The 25,902-nt window shown below is 34.3% G+C and overlaps 1 protein-coding gene across 2 annotated transcripts in view; it reads right to left on the reverse strand.

Annotated features, from left to right (window-relative positions):
• BMP5 (bone morphogenetic protein 5) overlaps nt 1-25,902 on the reverse strand; it is a 124,624-nt gene that overhangs the window by 65,907 nt on the left and 32,815 nt on the right. For both annotated transcript variants that reach the window (XM_054493282.2, XM_054493280.2), the window contains exon 2: nt 1,950-2,142. In XM_054493282.2, coding sequence (XP_054349257.1) covers nt 1,950-2,142 — 193 coding nt within the window. The remainder of the gene's footprint in view (nt 1-1,949; nt 2,143-25,902) is intronic.

Consider the following 25,902-nt stretch of genomic DNA (forward strand, 5'->3'; position numbering starts at 1 on the left):
CAGCACACCAACATGGCACATGTATACATATGTAACAAACCTGCACATTGTGCACATGTACCCTAAAACTTAAAGTATAATAATAATAAAATAAAGTAAAATAAGAAATCTGCCTCAGAACTGTCCACAATGACAAACACTCCTACAATCCAGAGGCCAAAGCATAGCCTAATTGAATGTTAAGCAGCTGAAATAGCTTGAAACCAGAAAAACAATGTACATAATGGAAACCCTGATGAGCCCATCATATTGGTGGTCTCTTGTGGTTGCAATGATAATAATAATAATTTGTTTAAAATAGCCAAGGTAGAGACAAAAGTCTTTGTGTATTCAAGCCAAACAACTCAGATGAATGGCACCCCCCAGACTAACTTCTGCGTAAACCGTACTGTGATAACATAAAGCCCTTCTGTGTCAGGAATATCGGGAGGTGCCATTAGGCTGGAGGACCTGCATATATTCCTATATTGTCCACAGCCTCCTTTTGGGTTCTGGTTGTCTAGATGGGATGACTCTAGATGACATGTATACAGGGCGGATTCTAAACCAGAGGTAGAGCAGCGTTAGTGTCTGACTTTTTTTTTTTTTTAATCTTTTGGTACCTAATTTCCAAAGCCACTCAAAATGAGAAACATAAGTGATCTGATTATTATACCAGATGCATATAAAAAGTTTCTACCTCCTTACAAAGTTTTTCTGGCTCTCAAATATAATCACTGTTTTGTTTTTCTGTTGCTGTTTGTTTTTCTAAAGAATCAGAACAAGAACTTCCCTTATTTTAAAATAAACTATTAGTCTCAAACTTTGGGCACATCACAATGTCCCAAATTAGACTGTATTTAATTCAAGACCAAAATTAAATTGATTTAAAATAAAAAATTTTAAAAAAGACTTTAATATTCTGATATGCATTGTGAATCTCCGAGAGGATAGTCTAACAGGAAGGCTTTACCAATAGACTTGACCTCAGAAGTTTTTTAATTTTTTCTTCATTGTGTATTGCAAGGCACTATTGCGAAATTCTGCCAAACTGGAAGACCAAGACAATCTAAACATCAAGAACTGCAAATAGTCAACAAGGAGAGAACAGTACCTTACAGGAGACAGGATAGCAATCTTTAAATATTTGTCTCATCAAAAAAGGATATATTATTTCATCTAAAAGAAGATCTAGATGTGAGGAATGAAAGCTACTGTGAGAGAAATATCACCTCAATATAGGATTTCAAATAGATTTAGATACATGATAGATAGATAGATAGATAGATAGATAGATAGATAGATAGATCTGAGCTGTCTGACAAAGGTGATTCATCACCTGAAAAAATGTGTTATCCAAGTGATTTCTGCATTTTATTAAATGTCAGAGAAAATGACTAAGGTCCCTTTTTAACACTTATTTTCAATGGTTCATTTGCAGTCATTATCAACTGAGGTTTTTATGCATTTAGTATTTCAGACTATCTGTCCATTTTTGTACCATTCCGAATTAACCAACTTATAGACAGAGGACATCAAAATACACATAAAAATGAACATACAATTTTTACACTCATGTCAATGAAAAGTAAAGCAGTGCTTCTCTAACTTCCAGAACACCAAGTAATTTCATTATCTTAATTATACATTTCATGTGGGCAGAACAAAGTGGAAGTTTTCTGGGATGAAGGACAACTTTACAAAATGAGACAACAGACCTAGAAAGCACATTTTTAGAAGCATGAGACTAGTATACGAATTGGTGTCAGGAGTAGGGAGCAGCTCTGGAATGTAGGAGAAAATTTTCAGATCGATTACTGTTACCTCTCAATATCTCTACCTGGCTCTAAATGTTACTACATTGCCCCAAAAAAAATAATTTGTTTGATAGATCACATGAGTTATCAATGGCTTTTACTAAAATTTTACATATATTTTCCAGGATAATAAGTTAAATAAAAAGATTATACCTATTTGTGTATTCCTTGATGATTTGATATATGCTAATCTTAATTGTTTCATTTTCAAATCGGTTGTTGCTCCGGTCCTTGTATATCCGGAATTCGGCTGCTGTCACTGCCTCTCCATGAGGAATTTGGGTAAGATCAAATCGAAATTCTTTGTAATGCCTTCGCTGGTGAGAAAAATCTTTGTCTCTTTCAACTGAAAAAATAAAGGGGGTTGAGGAGGAAAAAAGTTAGTCTTTTATAAAATATGGAAATTAATGATAAATTCTCCAGCTTTGAAAGAAAACAAACAAGCAGGATAGTATAAAACTGGAAAAACACTAAAACCACAAACTGAAACGTGTTTCCAGTTAAAGGAAATTCCACAAACCAACAGCCTTTAGTTCAAAAGCAATATAACCTCTGTGGTTTTATACAAATTCCTGGATCCTAAATGGAAAGGTTATCCAAAAATGTTTTTAAAAGTGAAAGTTGTAAAATGATTACTACTATGTATCAAGTATCAGACCATAGAAAATTTTATACAGAAATTCTGAATATGTTACGGTAACCTCCAGAGTTCCAGGTGAAATGACTGAAGAGACAGCACAGCCGTGGGAGAGAAATGAGAAAGAGGACTAAGGAGTTGCAAGTATACAAGGACTGTGTTTATGGCCTTTCAAAGTTCAAGTAAATAAAGCAAACTAATTTTTACAAGAAAGATTGTTTCTAAAATGTCTTCCCCAGAAAATTTTTTCTCTTTTCAGCAAATAAAATATTCTTTTTCTTAAAAACATTTTTTTTTCTTGAGAAAAGTCTCACTCCGTTGCCCAAGCTGGAGTGCAGTGGTGTGATCACCGCTCACTGACACCTCGACCTCCCAGGCTCAAGTGATCCTCCCACCTCAACATCTAGAATAGCTAGGACTACAGGCATGCACAACCACACCCAGCCAATTTTTTTATTTTTTGTAGGGGCAGGGTCTCACTATGTCACCTAGACTGGTCTCGAAATCCTGGGCTCAAGCAATCCTCCCAATTTGGCATCCCAAAGTTCTGGGATTACTTGCATGAGCTACCCTGCCCCGTGTTGGTTGGTTGGTTGGTTGGTTGGTTGTTTTTAAAGCATTTTTATAAATTCTTACCCCTGGTCCAGTATAAAGTCTCTCAAAAACCTCTGTCATTATTCAGAATTGAGAGGGGAACATATTTTCCCTGTTTAGTAACCTTCCAAACAAATGAAGTCAAAGAACTGTTCCTTTTGGGAATATTAAGAAATGCTGAAGAATTTAGGACAGTAAGTATCAGACATATTATTATATAATCTGGCTGTGTAAGATAGTGTATTGTACAAGTGGTATTAATTGATTCACAAAGCTCAAAAATTGGAAATCTTTAGAACATTAATTAAAATTTATAACACTGCTATACATGTATGAAACTTAGGATCCTAAGCTAGGAGCATTAAGATTATGGAAGGTAGAAGATGATAATGACCATCAGGAATGATGCTGCGGAGCCCAGGCTGCTAGACCGTCATGTTCCAAGGCCAGATGGGTGGCCACATTTGAAGTTCCTGACAAAGGAACCCACAATTCTTTGCCTTCATCCTCCATAATAATCTCTGGTTTATTTTCCCCAGAAGAGTAGAAGGTGGTTCAGGAGAGAGCAAGAAGCTGATCCTCACCTCCATCTCAGACTCTAAAGCAGGCATACAGAAAAATGTAGCTACATTTGGGGGCATATTTTTTTAAATTTTATTTTACAGATGAGGTCTCTGTATGTTAGCCAGGCTGGACTCAAACCCTGGACTCAAGCCATCCTCCTGCCTCAGCTTCCCGAGTAGCTGGGACTACTGTAGGTGTTCCCCACTGCACCCAGTTGGAAGCATTTTTGTCCTGTGGAGCTTGGCAAGGATGATGCTCTTTGGCTGTCTGACTACAGTAACACTACCTCACATGATTCATAAAATTATTCTCTTAAAATATCATTATCTTGGTCCTAAGACAGGTCCATTTCCAGAGAGATTATTAATCAACTTTTCCTAAATAAGGACAAAAAACCCATTTGTAAGATGTTATTTTGGTCCATAATTTAAATTTCTTCTCTGGTGATAGTGCAGACTGCCATGACAGTGCAGACTGCACACTCCTCCTTCCTCTGCCTTTTGTCCATTTGACTGGTCTGTGTGAGAGTGGAAGTCTAGGGGAAGAAAATACCTGCTACCTAAGTAGCTAGTAACTGATGTGCATGTAAGAATGCTAAAACTAGCCACAACTTTTGCTTTCAGAGAACTAAATCTAACTCACTGTATTCTTATTTTCTTATCCTAAATTTAAATGAAGTAGATGACATCATGTGACCATATCTAAATAGCATTTATATGCCAGACTATATTCTCAGTATTTTATCATCTTATTAATATTAACATATTCTGCCTCATAACAGCCTACAAGGTAGGTTCTCTTATTATCCTCATTTTAGAAATGAAGCAACTGCGGAAGCATAGGGAATAAATACCTTACCAAAAACTTTGAACCCAGGCATTTGGTGTCACCAATCCACGGTTGTTAAATGTCAGGATATGCTGCGTCTGCTTACACACTATTGCTTTGTCCTATTTTATTAACACAGACCTAAAATCTTGTATTTACAAGTCCAAAATCCAAAACATTCTGAAAACTACGAGTTTGTTTTCAAGCTCTTTTGACAGAAGAACCAGAAGTTAACTGACATGAAGTGATTTAAAGTCTCTTTTTATCCCAGTTTCTATAAATATTTATTGCTTTGCTGCAGAAATTGTCATGTGTTGGCCTAGGTGGCACTGTCCCAGACCCTGCTTGACAAATACTATACTTCATGATATATGCACCAACCAGCCATTTGAAAATATATTTTCTCCATTCTGAAGGACAATATTCATAATTCTGTGATAACAACCACTATTCATTTTTTCATTAACATTAAATTGTATATTTACAATTTTAACCAAAAAGCAACAAGTACAGTCCTAAAAATAAAGGCTAAGACATGAGTTTGCTAGGATCCAATCTAAAGTGTGCACCTGCTTAATGCAGATGAGTATTGAATTCATGTTATGTAAAGTAATCCACCGTTCTGGAATCCCCTGTGAGATGTTAGTGTAATAAAGTAGAAAGCTAGAATTTCAGCCATTATTATAAAATTTCAGTTTTCTAATCCAAGCTATTTAACTTAAACCCTTAAGGGTACTCATTTTCAAAGAGTTTAATAAAATTTTGTATTAAATATACCACACAGAACGAAGTTGCATTGCAGACTTGTCTGGTGACTCAAATCCTTATATCCTACTGCTTTGAATCATAATTGCAACAATAAATTCCATGGGACATATTGGAATGAGTAATGGAATAAGACTTACAGCCTAATGATGCCCACAAATATTCAACAAGGTAATCTCAGTTACCTCAAACAGTAACACTAGGGAGGTGGCAAATATTAATATCCCTGACTTAAGAATAAGAAATTGGGTGATGACAGCTACATGGTAACAGATGTCTGTCTCCTAAAGTTTATTATAAATCTTCGTTCAATACCTATACCACCTACATAATGACATCCTACTGTTCTGCACTTAGAGGCTAGTTCATTGTTAGTTTAAACAATGTCTTTCAGCAGTACACAAAAAAGTGAAGAACAGAATAAGGAATTTGATCACCAAAAATTATGTAGCATCTAACACATCACAATACAAAATCCAGAGAAGCCCCTTAATAAATATTAATTGAATGAAAAATTGCATGAATGGGTCAAAATCTAGTCATCTCTTTCCACTCAGCAACTCCTGCTGCATTCCCCCTTGGCTGAAGCCATGGTAACTTATTTAAGTATCATTTTCATGGTACATATTTCATTTAATCCTCGTGACCCTACTTATGTCCATCAGTTTTATAACTTGTCAAAGAGCTTAAAACTTGTAATTGGAAGATAACAGATTTCATCCCAGGATTTCAATTTCCAAGCCCTCATTAACACAGCCAGAGTGTGTTTTTCTGAATATTGTTTTGTTTTGTTATGTTTTCAATCTAATTATTTCTTGGGAAAGTTGACCTTGTTTCAGTGCTTTCATTATCCTCTCTCCAAAGAACCCTTCCCCTTCCCGTTATGATCCTCCCATAATAAAGACATGCCATTCTTTCTGGATTCAGTTCATTCTTTTAGAACACATCTCCTCCTATCTTTATCTTAGCACATGTGTTTTTATTCACTTATTTAATATTGATTACATTTCTTATCTAAGGCATATTTTATGAATAAACAAATGATTATATAATTTGAGTATTATATACTATATATGTTAATGTAACATCATACTTTTACTACAACCATATGTTGAAATTTAATTATAGCTTTTAATTTTGACATAATTGTGATTCACCGGCAGAATTCCTTCATACCCAACCTTTTATTCACTAGAGCTGCTACCAAAATCAAAACTCCCAAAGTAGATGAAAAAGAACAAACACACACATTTAACACTCCTTAAATGTCAGCTTTTTAAGAAAGATCTTTGTCTTATTCACATTGTGACAAATTTGGTAAATATTAAGCATTCTGTCTTTCTGTATATTACAGTATGCTATAACCTACTGCAGTGGTAAATGACTTGGGAAAGTTAAAAGATACACAAGTAAATGAGAAGAAAAAAAACAGAGAAGTGCATACTATTATTGGCTTTGAGATTCATGTATGTGGCGCTTTTAATTCACTCTTTAATGTATATTTTACGTCAACCAAATACCATGAATTTCCAGAATCTTCACCAGTATTTCTAGTAAAATCTGTTTTATCAGATATAGATACGCAAGACTCCATAAAAGCCCTAAACACATTCCCTCTTTGGTGGTGAAAAAGCGTCTCTTCATTTATGCAGCCAAAAAACACATGAAAAAATGCTCACCATCACTGGCCATCAGAGAAATGCAAATCAAAACCACAATGAGATACCATCTCACACCAGTTAGAATGGCAATCATTAAAAAGTCAGGAAACAACAGATGCTGGAGAGGATGTGGAGAAATAGGAACACTTTTACACTGTTGGTGGGACTGTAAACTAGTTCAACCCTTGTGGAAGTCAGTGTGGCGATTCCTCAGGGATCTAGAACTAGAAATTCCATTCGACCCAGCCATCCCATTACTGGGTATATACCCAAAGGACTATAAATCATGCTGCTATAAAGACACATGCACACGTATGTTTATTGCGGCATTATTCACAATAGCAAAGACTTGGAACCAACCCAAATGTCCAACAATGATAGACTGGATTAAGAAAATGTGGCACATATACACCATGGAATACTATGCAGCCATAAAAAATGATGAGTTCACGTCCTTTGTAGGGACATGGATGAAATTGGAAATCATCATTCTCAGTAAACTATCGCAAGAACAAAAAACCAAACACCGCATATTCTCACTCATAGGTGGGAATTGAACAATGAGAACACATGGACACAGGAAGGGGAACATCACACTCGGGACTGTTGTGGGGTGGGGGGAGGGGGGAGGGATAGCATTGGGAGATATACCTAATGCTAGATGACGAGTTGGTGGGTGCAGCGCACCAGCATGGCACATGTATACATATGTAACTTACCTGCACATTGCGCACATGTACCATAAAACCTAAAGTATAATAATAATAATAATAATAATAAAAGAAAAAAAATAAAAATAAAAATAAAAAAAAAAAAAAAAGAAAAAGCGTCTCTTAATTACCATATAAAAACAAATAAAACAAGACAAACGAAAAGGCAGAAGGTTTGGCTCATTTAAGCCAGACCCAGACTTGTTAAAGGGGATAGAAGGACACAGAATAAAGACATACTGAGATCACGGGTTAATGCTTTTTTTCCTAGTACCATCCCTTATCTCAGACCAAAAATGAAATTTCTCTCATGTGAGAATAGAAAGAGTGTTTAGTAACAAACACTTGTGTCAATCAATTTGCTTCTAATAATTGTATTTAAAAGGAGACCACAGCAGCCTGTCCAAATTCTTATATGTGCTGACCTGAATAACAAGACCAAGAGGGGGTGCATTTTGCCAAACAGCCGTACATAGACTTCACTAATCCCAGACTCTTCTCTCATTGTCATTTATGACACACACACGTTTTGAAGATTTCCAGGTGTAAGCCATTTAATATCACCATAAAAATGAAAAAAGGAAACTTTACAATGATACACTTCATGGGTGGAGGTGTAGATCATCCCAAATATTATCATGTAAAATTGTTCCATTCAAATAAGTACATCAACATAGAGTTGTTTATTTATTAGAGCTGATGGTTGCCAACAGTGCTCTCTAAAAAAATTAAAACAAGTTGCTTTCCTATACCCACACACACATACGCAAACTCACAGAAAATAAAACATCAAAACTTCAGCAAAACGTATACATTTTACCACCCAAATCACAAACACAACAATGATGGTGAATACACTTCCTTCTGCTTCTAGGGAGCAGGGTTTTTTGTGTGTACTCCAAACTATGTGAAACTACACAGCTATCCAGAGAAACAGAAAACTCAACTACACTGCTAGAAGAAGAGAAATAATTTATTATCATATTTTGGTTTAAAAAGTGGTAACATCAAAGCATACAAGATGTAAAATATGAATCAAATTATTCACATCCCATGATTAATGGACTAATAGTGAAAAGAAGCAGAATTACCTTTATATAAGCACCAAACTATGTCCTAAGTGCTCTGAATTGTCAAATTCTGCAAAGGTTAAACTCTGTTTAAGACACACACTGAAGACTTTTATTGTTGAGATACAACTTAACAGAAGTTAATGACTGATAGAAGTTTTTTTTTTTTTTTTCCTCCCAAGCAGATATCTCTCTGAATGACTTTATCACTAATAGAAACTGGATGAAATTGTCCTGGGCTAAATATTTTCATGTCTACATTATCTGAAGAGTAGAATTAATTAACAGAGGATTACAGTTTTATCTATGTAGTGATTTATCTGCAGTTTTAAGGAGATGCATTCATGGGCAATCACTCTTAATCTCCCACACAAGAGCTGTAACTTGGAAGACACAAATAGCAGCAGTAGCTGTAAGGCAAAGATAGCATTCTCCCAGGAGCCTAGCCAGCTGTTGAAAGAATACAGATCATTGTTTGCTGCTGAGTGCAAAAAATCATTAAGAGATTACTCATAGAATTATTACTAATCTGTGTTGCATTGTAAAAGTGGAAAAAAAAGCAAAGATATCATGTGACTACCAAGATGCATCACTTTCCAAGATATCCTTTGCTAACTAGTCCACCAAAAAACATAAACCTAGTTCTATAAAGACTTATTTATTGGTCAGTGAAAGAATATGCACATGTTTTCCATGAATGGATAACCATTCCAGAGAGTGTGGCAAACTCCAGATTCCAGAAGTCTTAAGAGCCTGTTAATACACAGTAATGTGTGACCTGAATGAAAGAAAATTGTCCCCCTGAATGTTTTGTTTCAAAGAACAATTTCAATTGACTTTCAAATTTTCTGTAGTTATGATCCTCTTACTCATAAATACTTCATGAATACAGTTTTATAAAGAAGTAAAATCTCAAAGAATTATTAGATAGTTAAATACTTGTAATACTCTAAACAAATTGATTTTCAAAATCAATTTAAATATAATGCATAAAATTTTGAAAATTAAGAAATTTAATTGTTGATCGAATATTAGTTTACTTTAAAAATATAATAGTTTAGAAACAAGAATTAAGTCTTACATAAAGAAAGCTCTAAAATTAGAATGAAGTTAGTCTCAAGGTGTTCCTGTTTCCTTTAAATTAGGCCTAGCAATGAGCTTTCAGTGATTATTTAGAATACTGTAATGATAACAGCTATGCATACCAAGTATTGGTATGAAAATTATATATTTAACCATTAAATTAATAACAAATAAACAATTGTAACAATAAATTAATTAATGATGGAGTTAATAAAATTAATAAAGTTTAATTTTTTGTTTCTTTCCTAATTTGATCCAACAAGGTGGAGCTTCCATTATCTCCCTCATGGTACAGATAAACAATATTAACTTTCTCACTGTCACAGAGTTAGTTGTCACAAAGCCAGAGACAATATCTAGATCTTATTACTCCTAATATTCTTTGCATGAAAGTTTCAACTAATAATAACTGCTACATCTGTCTCAGGGCAAAGTTTTCCTATTCCATTCCAGAACAATGTTTCTGCTTTAGCCTTACTCCCAAGCTCCTACGCTCATTCTTAGCGTGCTCTCTCCTCCTGTGCATTTAGTTTCTTCCTTTTTCCTCTACCTTAAGTCAGTGTTGTGGAGACAATAGAACACTGGGAACACACTTGCAGATGAACAAAGTTGGGTGTATTGACTTGTTTCAACTTGTATTATGGGATGGATGCCACAGCAAATCTCAGTAAAATCCTGTTAGAAAGGACTCATTAGGATTGTTAAGTAATATAGTAGAAAGTTCTAAGAGGAAGGGTTTTCCTCTGGCCAGAGTGCTCTTAGGAAGCAGAGGTAAATTAATAATTTGGTATCTTAATAAAATTTTCTAGAAGCTAGATGTCATTGTGGTTTTTTAAAAAATGTTTGCTATTGTGGAGTTAAAAAAAACTGCAGGCTAGGTTTCTACAACAGTGGATAGATAAAAAATAGTTGTATTTACTTGACATCTTGTTTATATATTGGTGGAACACATAGTAGCACATATTTGAAGGTTCACAAATTGCCAAGAAATATCACTGTAATCAAATTTACTGGTTCTTACAAATTTTTTTTAAGTCTTAAAATCATTAAGTTATTTTTACCACTGAGGATAACAATGCATTCCGAAGTATACACAGTTTACTATTGTTTTTATTATGAGCATTTTAGAAAGGAAAATTATTAATTGAATGTTAGAAGCAAATATATATCTTTTTTGGGTTGAATGTTAATATTAAATGTCAAAAATTAGCTTAGAATACCCACAGAGGATGGTACTTGACTGATTGATTCTGTATAATGAAAAATGGTTAATGATGAATGAGTGTATTTACTACACAAATAACAGATTTCAATGACACTATGTACAAATATTTGAGAATGTTTTGTGTTTACCTGTAACAACTTAAAATAAAGGCATAACTGTCTGATGGCCATCTTTTGGTCAATATTTAGCTCTTACATTCTCTTTAGTGGAAAAAATCTGTTCCTTTTACAGATTGTCTGGCAGCTAGAGGTCAACCATTCTAATCTCACCAGATTTCACTAAATGATCTTTTGAATTCTTCTGCTCCATCAGTAAAATAAAACAGTTTTTAACCACCTTTAGGTGATAGAGGTTACAGTAAGTCTATGTACACAAAAGACTTTCTTTTACATCTTGAAATCAGTGAGTTGATAGTTTATCTACAGTGAATATTTGTGGTTACATGACAAAAACAGGTCAAAGGTTTTGTGAGTTTTCTTCTGAAATTGCTCAGTGCCTTCTCTAATGACTGATAATTGAAAACAGAGATTGGGACTATCAAATGTGGTGGGTGACAGATAAGTAGTAGATTAATGCCAATACTTGGTTACAAGACACTAAAAGGTCAGAAGTCACATGAATTAGCTATTGTGCTACTGTGAAAAGACAGACATCAAAAGTCTATTATCCCCTTTAATAGCTCTTGGCCTAGCTTGAAATCCATTCTCACTTCCTTAGGTTATAATTTACAAGTAATCTCCATGACATTTTACATATGATGTCAAAGTGAAGCCACTCACCCTAAGCATATCAATAGTTGGAGTTTGCATATTTTATTTACATAATAAAGAAAATTTGTTTTAAAAAATCACATTTTTAGTGTATTCAATGTTCATCTTCGTATATTTTAGGAACATTTTATTTAGAAAAAATAATTATACTCAATGAAGACAACACTTGAAAAAATAAAGAAGTTGACGAGTATATTACATTTGCTCAATATTTCTCTATGGAGGAAATGGAGTGGGTTTAAGACACAGTTTGTATAGTTTAAAGGATATGAGGATTTTTGTAGCTGAACAAACAAATTATCTCAAATCAACCACTTTTAATTTTAAATTGGTATAATATAATAGAGTTCACTCAAGTTCAATTTGTGGTTCAATCTGTCGTTTTGCAAAAAAGACAAACTATGAATTTTTCTGCCAAATGGGTTGCATCAGTGAAGTTTAGTACATGAATGTGTAATCACAAAGAAATGTGATTATCATATGGAATAATATAAAATTAATAGAGACACGTTAGTTTTACAGGTTTCTAAGATTAGGAATAAAACTATAAGAATATATTACATATACACTCTAAAATTAATATAGGAGTAGCTGATGTATCTGTTCTGTTTAGGCAAGAACTGCAAGTGGCCCATGTTTGTTTCCTAAGGAGTGATTATTTGCTTTATATCTCCCCCAGTAGATTGTAAGCTTGATAACAGCAGCACTTTTGTTTGTCTTACTACCATACACTCTTCCTTACCTCAATCCCTAGCACACAGCAGGTATTCATATACATGTATAATAAATAAATATAGGAATATATGTTGGTTTTATTGTTTTTTTTCAGCTTTTGTTTTGTTTTTTGTTTCATTGTTTCATAAGGGAGGCTAAATCCAGATTCTGCCATTCCAGTGAATTCAAAAGCAGAACCCCTCAACCATCTACTGTGGCACAGCCCTGCTCATGCCACAAAATAGTATTAATATTAGTTCTAATAGTATATATATATAAAAATTTCTTTTTCAAAAGAAATTCAAATAAATAGTGATAGCTAGACAGAATCCTAATGTCACACATTTATTTTCAGTTTCACACTACCTGTGTTGGTACTTAAAAACATATGCTAGTGTAATAGAATCTCTATAATTCTTTAATGAATATATTACTCTTGAGGAAGAAAAAAAGGTAATTCAAAAAATACATAACCATGCAAAAAAATAACATTTATCTTATGGTCATTATCAGAATTGTATTAAAGTAATCCACAGAATGAATTACGCATTGTAAAAGACCATACGTGATGTTTTGAACACAATAATTTCTATATTCTCATTGATTTTTTTCTTATGCATATAAAAATATTCCACCAAACTGTGTATATGTAATATAACCAAATCTTTGGTAACATATTTATAAATTTTAAGCTTCTTTTTAAGGTATTAAAAACATCTGGTCCCTTCAAAAGTATGGTTGTTTTGTGTGTTTATTTTATATTTGGTTGTTAGGACTGCTATTATATGTCATAAGTTTCCCTAACATCATCCTTACAAATTAAAATTTATCAGTCTTTACATTTACAGTTGGAAACTGGAATACATAATACATGACTTGCTTAACATCTCTTTATAGCACATTATTAAAATTGTGAGTTATATGAATCAATGTATTGTATTTAAAGATGTATTGTATAATTGGAGAGTTACTTCAGAACATATGTGTATTTAATAAAGATGTAACAGGTGCCAGAATCAATAAAGAAATCACATGATCTTCCTACATTTTATTGAATGAGACCACACTGTAATTAGAGTCAAGCGATCCTTAGTGGTCTCAGTTCACAGAGTATTCACATGAACAGTCTCATATTTGGGTTGATCTGGTTTCACACTCTTGGACTTTTCCTTTGTTTTGGGATTTCAGGTCAACCACAAAACTCAGAGCAAAATTCAGCTACGTATCTTTGAGCAATATCTGGTTTTGAGTTCAAATATACAAACCCTTCAAGTTTCTTAAGATGCAAACCTGGAAACAACAATAAGTCTTTTGAGATTTATGTTAGACCATCTTATTTTAGATTCAAATTTAATAATTTCCTGAGTCTCCAATACAATGTTATGTTAGTTATCAGATGATCTGTTTTCTGAAGCTTTTGCTGTTAAGTTTGACTTGTTCTTAATGTTACTTAGTAATCCATCTAACTCACTCATATGTACTGTTACATAAAACCTAAATTTACAATAGAAAAGGCTGAATTAAAACAATTTAAGCCACATATTCTCCAAAATGGTCAGGAATTGATGATATCTACTACCTCCAGAAATGACTGTGTAAAGCAGATACAAGTTTGAGGTTACAATAAGCATGTTTGAGTATTAGAAGTTTACAAAGCAGGTAGATTCTTAGGTTTCTCTTCACATTCTGTGCTTTTGAGTGACTGTTCTTTCCTACATGAGAAGTTTAGACATTTTTTTTCCTAAAGAAGGGAAAACAGAGGGTCATTCACTGGCAACACCAGGCACAGTTAGAGTGTGTTAGCATACTCAAGACAGAGGAACTAGACAAGAATATTTACCCTGAATGCTAAGTTCCCGGCTTCTTTCCCCACTTGGTTGCCAGGATGTCGACAGCTAGGGTTATACCTTCTAGGCAAGAGAATGACAATCCTCTTTTTGAAATCTGACAAATCCAAGAGGAAAAGACTAAGTTTCCACAAAATAGCAAAGAAACAGTATCCTAAAGGGAAAATAATACAAGTTCCACCCATATGCTAAGTTGCTAATCAGAATTTTAATATCTCACTATTAAATAAGCACAGACAACCAATTATTACCAGATAGCTGAGAAAATTCTCCACCTTGAGATATAAACGTAAAAATTGATTTTTTTAAGGAAAGGAACTTGAAGGAACCGACTAAAAAAACTACTATATTATCCTTTAAGGGCTAAAAGAAACTATTGCATCCATGGAACAAGTACTAATACAAATCCTATAAAATAGAAATAGAAATAGTCAATGCTAAAACATCTCTTGGAAGTAAAGCAGAAAGTTAATCTCAGTTTGAAAGACTGAATTGAGCAAATTCTCAAAAAAAGAGAGCAATTAGAAGTGGAAAATTAGAAAAGAAGATTTTAAAAAATAAAAAGAAGTCCAGAATTAGCCAAATAACAGTTTCTGGAAAGAGAGATGAATAAAAAAAGAAAAAAGAAATCATCAAAGAAATAGTTCAATTCACTTATCTGAAGTACAAAAAATTTCAAGATTAAAAACCAGTGTTCCCAGCTCAGTGGACACACATCGTTGTGAACATTTAGAACATTGGAGGCAAACAGAAGATTTTACAGGCTTCCAGAGACAAAATACAAATCACATACATACAAGAAATAAGTAAACCAGAAAGAAGGCAAAAACATGGGTAACAGGAAAGAGAAGGTCTAACACAGAGAGAGACAAAAATAATGCTTAAGAAGGGAGATTTCAGGACAACAGCTGTGCTCCAAGTACAGGAGGCAAATAGTCCGTATTGGAACAGTGTGATTCAACAGAAAGATATATTAAGAGCTAACATCACAAATATCCCATTTACCATTTGTACCATCTTTTGGACCTGACAAAGTCTAGGTGAGCCAAGACTTGAATTGTACCTACAGGTAGCTCTCCTGACATGTCTTCATGAAGTTCTTGCTCTCTCCTCAAAGCCATGCTGCCTCTTGGGTCATTTGAGAACACTCACTTCTCCCCAGTGAATTTTTGTTTTCTTTTTTTTTTTTTTTTTTTCCCTACTCCTGACAGCTGTCTGTTGATCACAATGAGCCTGGAAACTGAGATTGCAGAAAAGTTCACCTCCCCTCACCATGTTTCAGTTGGCTGGATTGTACCTGGGCTTGCCACATGGCAGATCCCCCAAATCCCCAGGACAATACATCCCCAGGACAATACCTCCCCAGAAAAGAGTCTTTAAAAACTGTTAGGCAAATTAAGCCAGGATTTTACTCAGAGGCTGTGTTTATCTCATCCTCTGAAAGAATTCACTAAGCACCTGTATTTCAATATCTAGCTTTGTGCTTCTCATCTGTTTTAATAGTAATTGGTTTTACATGTACTTATATGTGAAATATATTTGATAAAACATGACATATCTAATTGAAGAAAAATTAACTTATCCAAGTTCATCTGTAATCTATGGAGCATGCATTCAAATCTGTACCTAACCACATCAATGCCTCCTATTAAATGTGCCAGGAGGTTACTGAATTTCTTTTTGAGCTTTATCTTTTTCTCTGTCACAGTGTTAATGCAAATTCCACAATTCTGTGTCTCACTTTTCCTTTGAGTTTTGTTCCTTTAAAAATAAATCATAGTACAGGTGCAGTGGTCCATGCCTATAATCCCAGCACTTTGGGAGACTAAGGAAGGAGGATCACTTGAGGCCAGGAGTTTGAGACCAGCTTGTGCAACATAGCAAGACCCTGTGCCTACAAAAATTAAAAAAAAAAAAACTAGTTGGGAATGGTGGCACATGCCTGTAGTTCTAGCTACTCCAGAGACTCAAGCAGGAAGGTGACTTGAGCCCAGGAGTTCAAGGTTAAAGTGAGCTATGATCATGCCACTGCACTCCAGCCTGTGCGACAGAGCAAGATCCTGTCTCTAAAAAATAAAAAATAAATAAATCAGAGATATTATGAATATCTAACACTAGGGAGCATTTTCAGTAATCTGCATGGCATTGACCACAGCACAGGATGTTTAGACTCTGCAAAATGCAAGTGTTATTCCTACAATCACAACTAAGTACAACAAAAATTGCTCTTGTATAGAAATAGCAAATGTACTTAAAGTTCTACTTCACTTTCTCGCCCCTTGATGTGTGTTCACAGCCTCAAATAAGGCATGACTTTGAAAACATATCAACATTACTAACCAGCCTATGCCACATTGGTTTTAACACATAGTGAAAACAAAAATTATCTCAAACCTAAGTTGTGCTTTACATGTTTCCGGTTATGACAGGCTTTATTCTTTTTCTGCTTTTGAAGGAAACCAGCAAAACTTAAAATAACTCTAGGAAGCCATGTAAATAATCATTATACAGAACAGAGCTGAAAAGGGTAATGGAAAGGATTAGGTGAACTCATTTGAAAGAGAAACTGAATGCATCTGAAAGAATGAAGGGCTAATAAAGCTCATTAATATTTATTACCTAGTAAATTCATGCAATATGTAAACAGGACAGCAATCTCTGAAGGATAAAAGTCTGTGTCCTTAACTATGTTAATAGTGGCACAGAAACTAAAGGATATAGTGTCTCTTTTCTTTTTACCCAAAATCATGCAGGATATCCCATATTCAATCATGGAATCTTAATGAATTTATAAAGCTTTGGTGTATATTCAGAAGTCCTACAATGTCCAGAGAGAACCACTAACAATAATGATGATGACTATAAAAATTCTAATAACAGTTATCAGACATTATGCAAAAATCTATAATTTCATTTAATACAATATGTATTTAGTAAAAGAAAAAAGAAGAAAACAGTTTTCACATCTATTGAATGATTATCATTTAGCCACCATTTTGGGCACATGATTGGGGAACAAAGAGAAGGTGGGAAAACGGGGAACAAAGGATAACTTCCTGCAAGCAATCACCTAATTACCCTCTGAGGTGGCTTGATTCTAGATGAAATATAGGTCATGGAACTAGCATTAGTTAGATTGAGCACTTTTTCATCTGTGATTAATGTGTTGCTTGTTGAAATTTTAAATTGTCTTGTTCTCTTGAAGTCACTTTACGGTAGACTTTACTAACAGAAACTTCCTTTCCTTGCTCCTTTAATCCTGCTTTTCATTACCCCTAGTTATATTCTGAGAAAAGAATTCAATAATAAAAGTAAATATTACTAATATTATCTGCATTCGATTGATAAGCAAAACTAGATATTCATGTATGTAACGTGCCTTGCCTCTTATCTCTGACATAGAAGGCCATATTTATTGTTTTTGAGGATTCTGAACTGACTCAAAGGGGACCTTGCACTCAGCTGCTTTCATGTTTGTTTGTTTGTTTGTTTGTTTTTTCAGGCCAATATACATTCATTTAGATTATGGCTATAAAAATTTAACTATCATTTTATTAAACTTTTTCATATGGCAGATACTATACTAGCTGTCAAGGGAATACACACCATCCTTTCCCCCAAAAAAGTAAAACTCATAATTTACAAACCCTCATTGACTTAGCTATAAAAATAAATAAAACAACATGTTTAAATGGACAGAAACAGATTCTATATGTGCTTACATACCAAACAAATAACATAAAATTCCATATGGAGGCCAGGTGCAGTGGCTCACGCCTGTAATCCCAGCACTTTGGGAAGTTGAGGCAGGTGGACCACTTGAGGTCAGGAGTTCGAGACCAGCCTGGCCAACATGGCGAATCTATGTCTCTACTAAAAACTAAAAAAAAAAAAAAAATAACTGGGCATGGTGGCAGGGGCCTGTAATCCCAGCTAGCCAGGAGACTGAGGCAGGAGAATCATTTGAACCTAGGAGGCGGAGGCTGAAGTGAGATGAGGTCGTGCCATTGCTCCCCAGCCCGAGCAACAAGAGTGAAACTCCATCTCAAAAAAAAAAAAAAAATTATATGTGGAGTTAGTTTGAGAAAAATTCATTATGAATAGCAATTCTTATTTGGTCTTTTGACACAGCTTCATTAGCAGAAAAACATTTACCTTATTTTTCAAGATATTATTGAAAAATACTTTTATGAGAACCAAGACCCTGTCCCCAATTTTTCCCACCAAATTCTCAACAATGAAAAAATAAGAAAACCCAAGGAAAAAAAAAGCATATAAAAACAAATGCAAATGTGTAACATGGGTGGGGCAAAACTTCCTAACTGAGCAGAAATTATTTCCTGAATTTCAAATGCACATGTACAGGAACACTTTGACTTGGTTAAGCAATACTGTTTAACATTTAGCATTACACACTAACTTGCAAATCAACTCAAACTGCAAATCTAGCTCTATTCATATTTACTGAGCACCTATTAGATACAAGCTGCTCAGCTTGAAGTTGCGAATGAAAAGCAGCTTTCATTGTTAACAATGCATGTTATAGACAGTACTTTTGTGTTTAATGCTAAGCTATGTTGTTCATTGCTCAGGAGTACATGGTCCTACTTTTCCTTCTCCCTCTGTCTGAGGCTTGGATTATGTTCAATTTCTAGAAATCCATTTTTCCTTTCTAAAATGCCAACTGTAGCCTACATTGTGTTCAAGAGGCAAAGATAACAGTTAGAGCAAATTTGCAACACTTGAAAATCGCTTCAGTGGCAAGTCAAGAAAAGAATTTTCTGTCAGAAACAATTTGGGGAAAAGAATTACAAACAGCTTTCAATTTAAATGTGAAACTAAAGTAAGAGATGAATTTAAAGTTAAACAGCTTTAGTTTGGAACTAAAGAATAGGGATGTAATCTATATCACTGATGGTATGTTTTCAATACATTTTGATTTAACACAATACAGTATTTTCTTTCTTTCTTAAATATTAAATAAAATCATAACATCATCTATATGTTTATTTAAATGTAGGCTACCTAGCTCAATTTTCCCAACCAAAAAATTAACAAATTTGTAAAGTTGATTAAGATATCCAAAAGACTCATAAAAGATCACAGGATAAACAATTATTTTAATTATAGATGATGTTTATTGAGTGCTTAAAGTATTTCATGAAATAAATTGAGGACTAAAAACACATTGTTTTATTAAGTACTATGTAAAAATCAATAACTACTGTTCAAACTAAGCTTGAAAGTGATTATTATTGAATTTTTGCAACGAAATTGTTAGCATTAAGTAGCAAATATTAACCAAATTATATAACATGTGCATATGTAACTCTCTTGCAAAGACTAGAGAGCATATTTTAAAAGTAAAAACAAACAAACAGAAACCTTTTTCTATTACTCTAGAGAGGTTTAAATCTAGAAGTCCAGCATGAGAAATCTAAATCAACAAAACTTGGTTAGCCAAGTTATGTGATAAATCAGTAGTCAGAATGAGATTTTTGTCTACTGACTTTGTAGATTGCCAGTTGACAATATCTGGGCTGTAAAGATCTTAACTGCCTAATCTCACCCCACCAACACACACACAAACATACATAAACACACACACACACACACACATGCGTAGGCATTACTGGAAGACCTCCCAGGTTATCTTGTTTACCCTCCCAGCGTTTAGACTGGTGCCAACTAACATATTCCAGAGAGTGCTGTCAACTCTACGTTCACACAGCTGTACTTTCATGATTTTTTATTCCAGTGCAAAGAATCAGTGTTAGGAACTTTCTTGAATCTATCTCAAATGTTTCACACTAAAATCTAAAACGCTTCTTAAAGTGAACTACAGGGATATAAAAATTTTATATCAGGCAAAATATGTAGAAAAATAAAATAATTGTAAGCAAACTTCTTCAAATTTGTAAGAAGTAATGCTGTCAAATGTGCTTTTTGGTATTGAAAGTATGGGAAGAATTGCTAAAATTATGTAACTAGAAAAAGTTTTAAAGTAAATTTTTTTTTTTTTTTTCTGAGAAAGAGTCTGCTTGTTTTCTAGGCAGGAGTGCAGTGGCATGATCACTGCTCACTGCAACCTCTGCCTCCTGGGCTCAAGCCATCCTTCTCACTCAGTCTCCCGAGTAGCTGGAACTACAGGTATGGGTGACCACAGAGCATTTTTTCTTTGACTAATCATGATAATTAACACAGTATGTTTAAGAAGATTGACTTAACTTTATGTTTTCAATAAAACAGTGAAAGAAAAAAAATGACTCTTTATATCCTTATAAAATATAACTAATTTAGATAGATAGATAGATAGATAGATAGATAGAAGAGATAGATAGACAGACAGACAGACAGACAGACAGATAGATATTTACTTTGGTTTACTTTGGGCTAAATTAGCCAAGTCTTTTAAATCTGTTTCATTAAGTACTCCTTTATTTTTTAAATTTTTTTATTTTGAAGTTTTGTGGATACATAGTAGGTGTATATATTTATGGGATACATGAGATGTTTTGATACTGGCAGGTAATGTGAAATAAGCATATCATGAAGAATAGGGTAGCCATCCCCTCAAGCATTTATTCTTTGAGTTACAAGTAGTTCAATTTTACTCTTTCAGTTATTTGAAAATGCGCAATTAAGTTATTATTGACTATAGTCATTCTGTTGCACTACCAAAGAGTAGGTTTTATTCATTCTTTCTATTTTTTTGTACCCGTTAACAAAACCATCCCCATCTCCCTGCCAGCCTCCCACTACGCTTCCCAGCCTCTGGTAACCATCTTTCTACTATCTATGTCCATGAGTTCAATTGTTTTGATTATTAGATCCCACAAATGTGAGAACATGGCGTTGCTTGTCTTTCTGTGCCTGGATCATTTTACTTAACCTAATGATACCTAGTTTCATCCATATTGTTGCAAATGACTGGGTCTCATTCTTTTTCGTGACTGAATAATACTCCATTGTGTACATGTTTCACAATTTCTTCATCCATTCATCTGTTGATGGACACTTAGGCTGCTTCCAAATCTTAGCTATTGTAAACTGTGCTTTAACAAACAGGAGTGCAGTTATCTCATTGATATACTGACTTTCCCAGCAGTGGGATTGCCAACTCATTGGATAGCTCAATTTGCAGTTTTTCAAGGAAGCTCCACACTGTTCTCCATAGTAGTTATACTAATTTAGATCTCCAGCAACGGTGTACCAGGGTTCCCTTTTCTCCACACCCTCACAAGCATTTGTTATTGCCTGTCTTTTGGATATAAGCCATATTAACTGGGGTGAGCTGATATCTCATTGTAGTTTTGATTTGCACTTCTCTGATGATCAGTGATGCTGAGCACCTTTTCATATACCTGTTTGCCATTTGTATGTCTTCTTTTGAGAAATATCTATCCAAATCTTTTGCCTATTTTTTAATTAAATTATTAGATTTTTTCCAATAGAGTTGTTTGAGCTCCTTATATATTCTGGCTATTAATCCCTTGCCAGGTGGGTAGCTTGCAAATATTTTCTCCCACTCCATGTGATGTCTCTTCACTTTGTCGATTTTTTCCTTTGCTGTGCAGAAGGTTTTTAATTTGATGTGATCCCAAACCCCTGGGGATGTTTTTGACATCTGAACTTCTCCAGGTTATTTATATCATTTAAAAAATCCTTATCATTTAAAAAAATCTATCCTATTATTCCCCCTTGGAAACATCTATAGAATCATTTATTTTCCTGATGCTTTTGCTGCCATGCTTATCTAGAAAAATTATAAACTGTAAATAACATGTTCCACATGGTGTTTTCATTCTAATTCTGTTTTGCTCAAATTCATATATTTGTTTTTTAACAGAGCTCTTTCTTGAGACATAGTGAAACGCAGAGATCTTAAGTGTACAATTGTATAATTTGATGAGTTTGAATAAATGAATACACTTATCTAACTGAATTCCCAATCAAGATATAATTTGCATCTCCATAGAAAATGTTTTGGAGATTCATTCGTGTTCTCAGGTCTATCAATGTTCATTTTCTTTTTAGTGCTAAGTATTGTTAATATTATATCATCTTGTGAGTATGCCATAACATACCTAGATTGCATAAATCTATTGATGAATCATTGTGTCATTTCAAATTTAGGGCTATACGAATAAATCTCCAATAAATATTCTACTTATTTATTTTTATTTTATTTCTTATTTCATTTTTATTTATTTAAGGGTTTTATTTATTTACTTTTATTTGTAAGGTTTTTATTTTTTATTTATTCATCATTTATTATTAATTTATTTCAAGGCAGGATCTCACTCTGTCACCCAGGCTGGAGTACAGTGGTACAATCATAGCTCACTGCAGCCTCCTGAGCTCAAGCAATCCTCTCACCTCAGCCTCCCAAGTAGGGAGGACTACAGGCATGCATCACCACCAGGCTAATTTTTTTAACTTTTTGTAAAGACAGGCTCTCAATATGTTGCCCAGGCTAGTCTTGAACTCCTGGTCTCAAGCCATCCTCCCACCTTGGCTTCCCAAAGTGCTGGAATTATAGGCATGAGCCACCATGCTTGGTCTGTGAACAAAGGTGTTTATTGTCTCTTGAATAACATTAACTAATAATAGGAGCACAATTGTTGTACCATAGGCTATATGTACATTTTCTTTACCAATATTGTTGCTGTTATCCTTTTTAAATTTTGCTATTGTAGACAGTGTTATTTTAATTTACATTTCTCTAGTGAATAATGATATTAAATACCTTTTCAGACTTTTTTTGCCATTCATATACCTATAACAGGAGCTCTGCCTCCTCCTAAGTGTCTGTTCAGTTTTTTGTCTATATACTATTAGGTTATTTATCTTATACTTACTTATTTGTAGAAATCAATATATACTTTAGACACATGTCCTTGGTTCTGTATGTATATTGATAATATTTTGTCTGAAGCTCTGACTTTACTTTTCTTAATGGTGTCTTATAAACAGAAGTTTTTTATTTTGATGAAATCACAGTTCACCTCTTTATTTCAGCTATGTTTTACAGTTTTTAATATAGAAATCTTAAACACGTTTTGTTAAATTTATTTTGATGCTACAGTAAATATTTCTTAATTTTATTTTCTAATTGTTTTCTGTCAGTATACAGAAATACAATTTTTTATATTAACTTTGTATTCTGTGACCTTGCTGAATCCACTAACTATTTTTCTTTTATTAATTGTGTAGGTTTTTCTTAGGACTTTAAAAATACTTACGTTGTCAGTAAATAAAGAGTATTTTATTTCTTCTTTTCAAATCTTTATGCCTTCTATGTCTCCTGACTTATTTTCCTGGTGAAGACCTCCAATTCAATGTTGAATAGACATGGTGAGCATAGATAACCTTACTTCATTCTTTATCTGAGAGGGAATCTACTCAGTATTTTACTTTCCAATATAATGTTAACTGTAAATTTTGTATAGATTTCCTTTATGATACTCATTCTATTTTTCTGGTACTCTGACATTTTTCTTCCAGCATTTCTTATAATGTAGATTGTGTTGCTTTGAAATATTTGTACTTTCATTCATTTAAAATACATCTTTATCTACTTTAGTCATGTTTTCCTGTAAAAGTATGGATTTTTATCTTTTTAAAATATTATTGCTTTGTCATCTGATTTCCAATGTTTCAAATAAGAAATGAGCCATCATTTATATCATTGATTTACTACTCCATGTAATGTGTCTTTTTTTCTCTGGCTGCATTTAAGATTTTTCTTTGTGATTTTCAACTGCTTAAAGATGATGTAACTAGCTGTACATTTTGTAGTATAGTTCTCCTTAGGCTTCACTCAGCATTTTAGATCAGGGGTCTCCAACCCCCAGGCCCCAGACTGGTACTGGTTGGTGGCCTGTAGGAACCAGACTGCACAGCAGGTGGAGATAAGCAGTGGGTGAGGGAGCATTATGGCCTGAGCCCTGCCTCCTGTCAAACCAGCAGAGCCATTAGGTGCGAACCCTATTTTCAGCTGCGCATGCAAGGGATCTTCGTTGCATGTTGCTTATGAGAATCTAATGGCTGATGTTCTGAGATGGAGCAACAGTTTCATCGCGAAACCATCCCCCACCCTGCATCCATGGAAAAATTGTCTTCCTCAAAACCAATCCCTGGTGCCACAAAGGTTGGGGGGCTGCTGTTTTAGATCGTTAGGCTGATGTTGATGTTTTTCACCAAATTTTCAGTTATTTTTTTCTACTCATTTATTTTCTCTTCTCTCCTTCTAGAACTTCTTAAAAGTTATTTTAATACACTGAACAGAATCTCATTGATCACTGGAGCTATGTTTTTCTCCAAAAAACATTTTGATTCTCTTTTCTTCAGTTTAAATTGTTTCTATTGATTTGTCTTCAAGTATAATGGCCCAGAGTCCATATATATTGTGTTACTTTGCTAAGGCTGCCACAACAAAATGCCACAGACCGGTTAGCTTAAACCACAAAAATGTATTTCCTCATAGTACTAAAGACTACAAGACCAAACTCAAGGTGTCACAGGTCTGGTGGTTGTGTTTGTTTGTTTGTTTGTTTGTTTGAAGTCCTCTTCTTGGCATGCAGATGGTCACCCTCTTGCTGCCTCTTCACATGGCTGTCTCTCTGTGCATACATACCCACTGGGGTCTTTCTGTGGGTCCAAATGTCCTCTTTCTATAAAGACATTAGCTCAGTTGAATTATGTTTCACCCTAAAGGCTTTATGTTAACTTAATCTCATCTTAAACAGCCTTATCTCCAAATACAGTCACATTCTGAAGTACTGGAAGTTACAGCTTCAACATATGAATTTGGAGAGAACAAAGTTCAGCCCATAGCAGAGAGAGAGAGAGAGAAAGAGAGAGAGATTTTTCCATCCTTAAACATATTTATACATTTCCAAATCCTTGTCTGCTAATTCAAATATCTGTATCATCTTGCAGTCCATTTCTATTAACTGCTATTGATCGTGACTTTACAACACTTTTTTTAAAAAAAATTTAGTTGGACATTATGAATGATATGTTGCAGAGAGTTTGTATATTTTCATTTTCTAGTCTGTTGAGGTTTGTTCTGGAAGACAACTAAATGTCTGGTGATTTCTTAGAGTGATTTCTTAGAGTGGATCTATTTCAGTTTGTTCTTAGTTCTAAGGCATGGCCCTATCTTAGGTATCTTTACTCCTAAGATGTGGCCCTTCTGGGGCCCTAACCAAATGTCCAAGAAGTCAGCAAGTTCCCTCCACCCTGATTGGACAAGAATGTCCATGTGTATGTGACTTGGCTTCTGGTGTGCCTGTTGAAGTCACCTCTGTAACAGCTGCTCTCTGCTAGGCCCTGCAGAGTCTCAGCCTACACATACAGAATGCAACACTCCCCCAGGTTTACAAGGAAAGCTCAGTGCCTCCACATAGCACCTTTATTTATAGTGTCTTTCCTAGAAAATTCGAACTGCCTCGGGAACCCCAGACTCCAATCACTGCCTCCTCAATTCACTGGCTGCTGCTCTCAGCTGAGATTTCACCTTCTTGCATTACACCGGCCCCTCAAAAAAAATGCCCCGACACAAAAAACCTGAGCAAATTTGGGTCTTCTTTTGTGTGTACACATTCTGTTGAAGATTATAATCCTCCATTGT

The sequence above is a fragment of the Pongo pygmaeus genome, chromosome 5 (genome assembly GCF_028885625.2).
Source record: "Pongo pygmaeus isolate AG05252 chromosome 5, NHGRI_mPonPyg2-v2.0_pri, whole genome shotgun sequence".
Classification (NCBI taxonomy): Eukaryota; Metazoa; Chordata; class Mammalia; order Primates; family Hominidae; genus Pongo; species Pongo pygmaeus.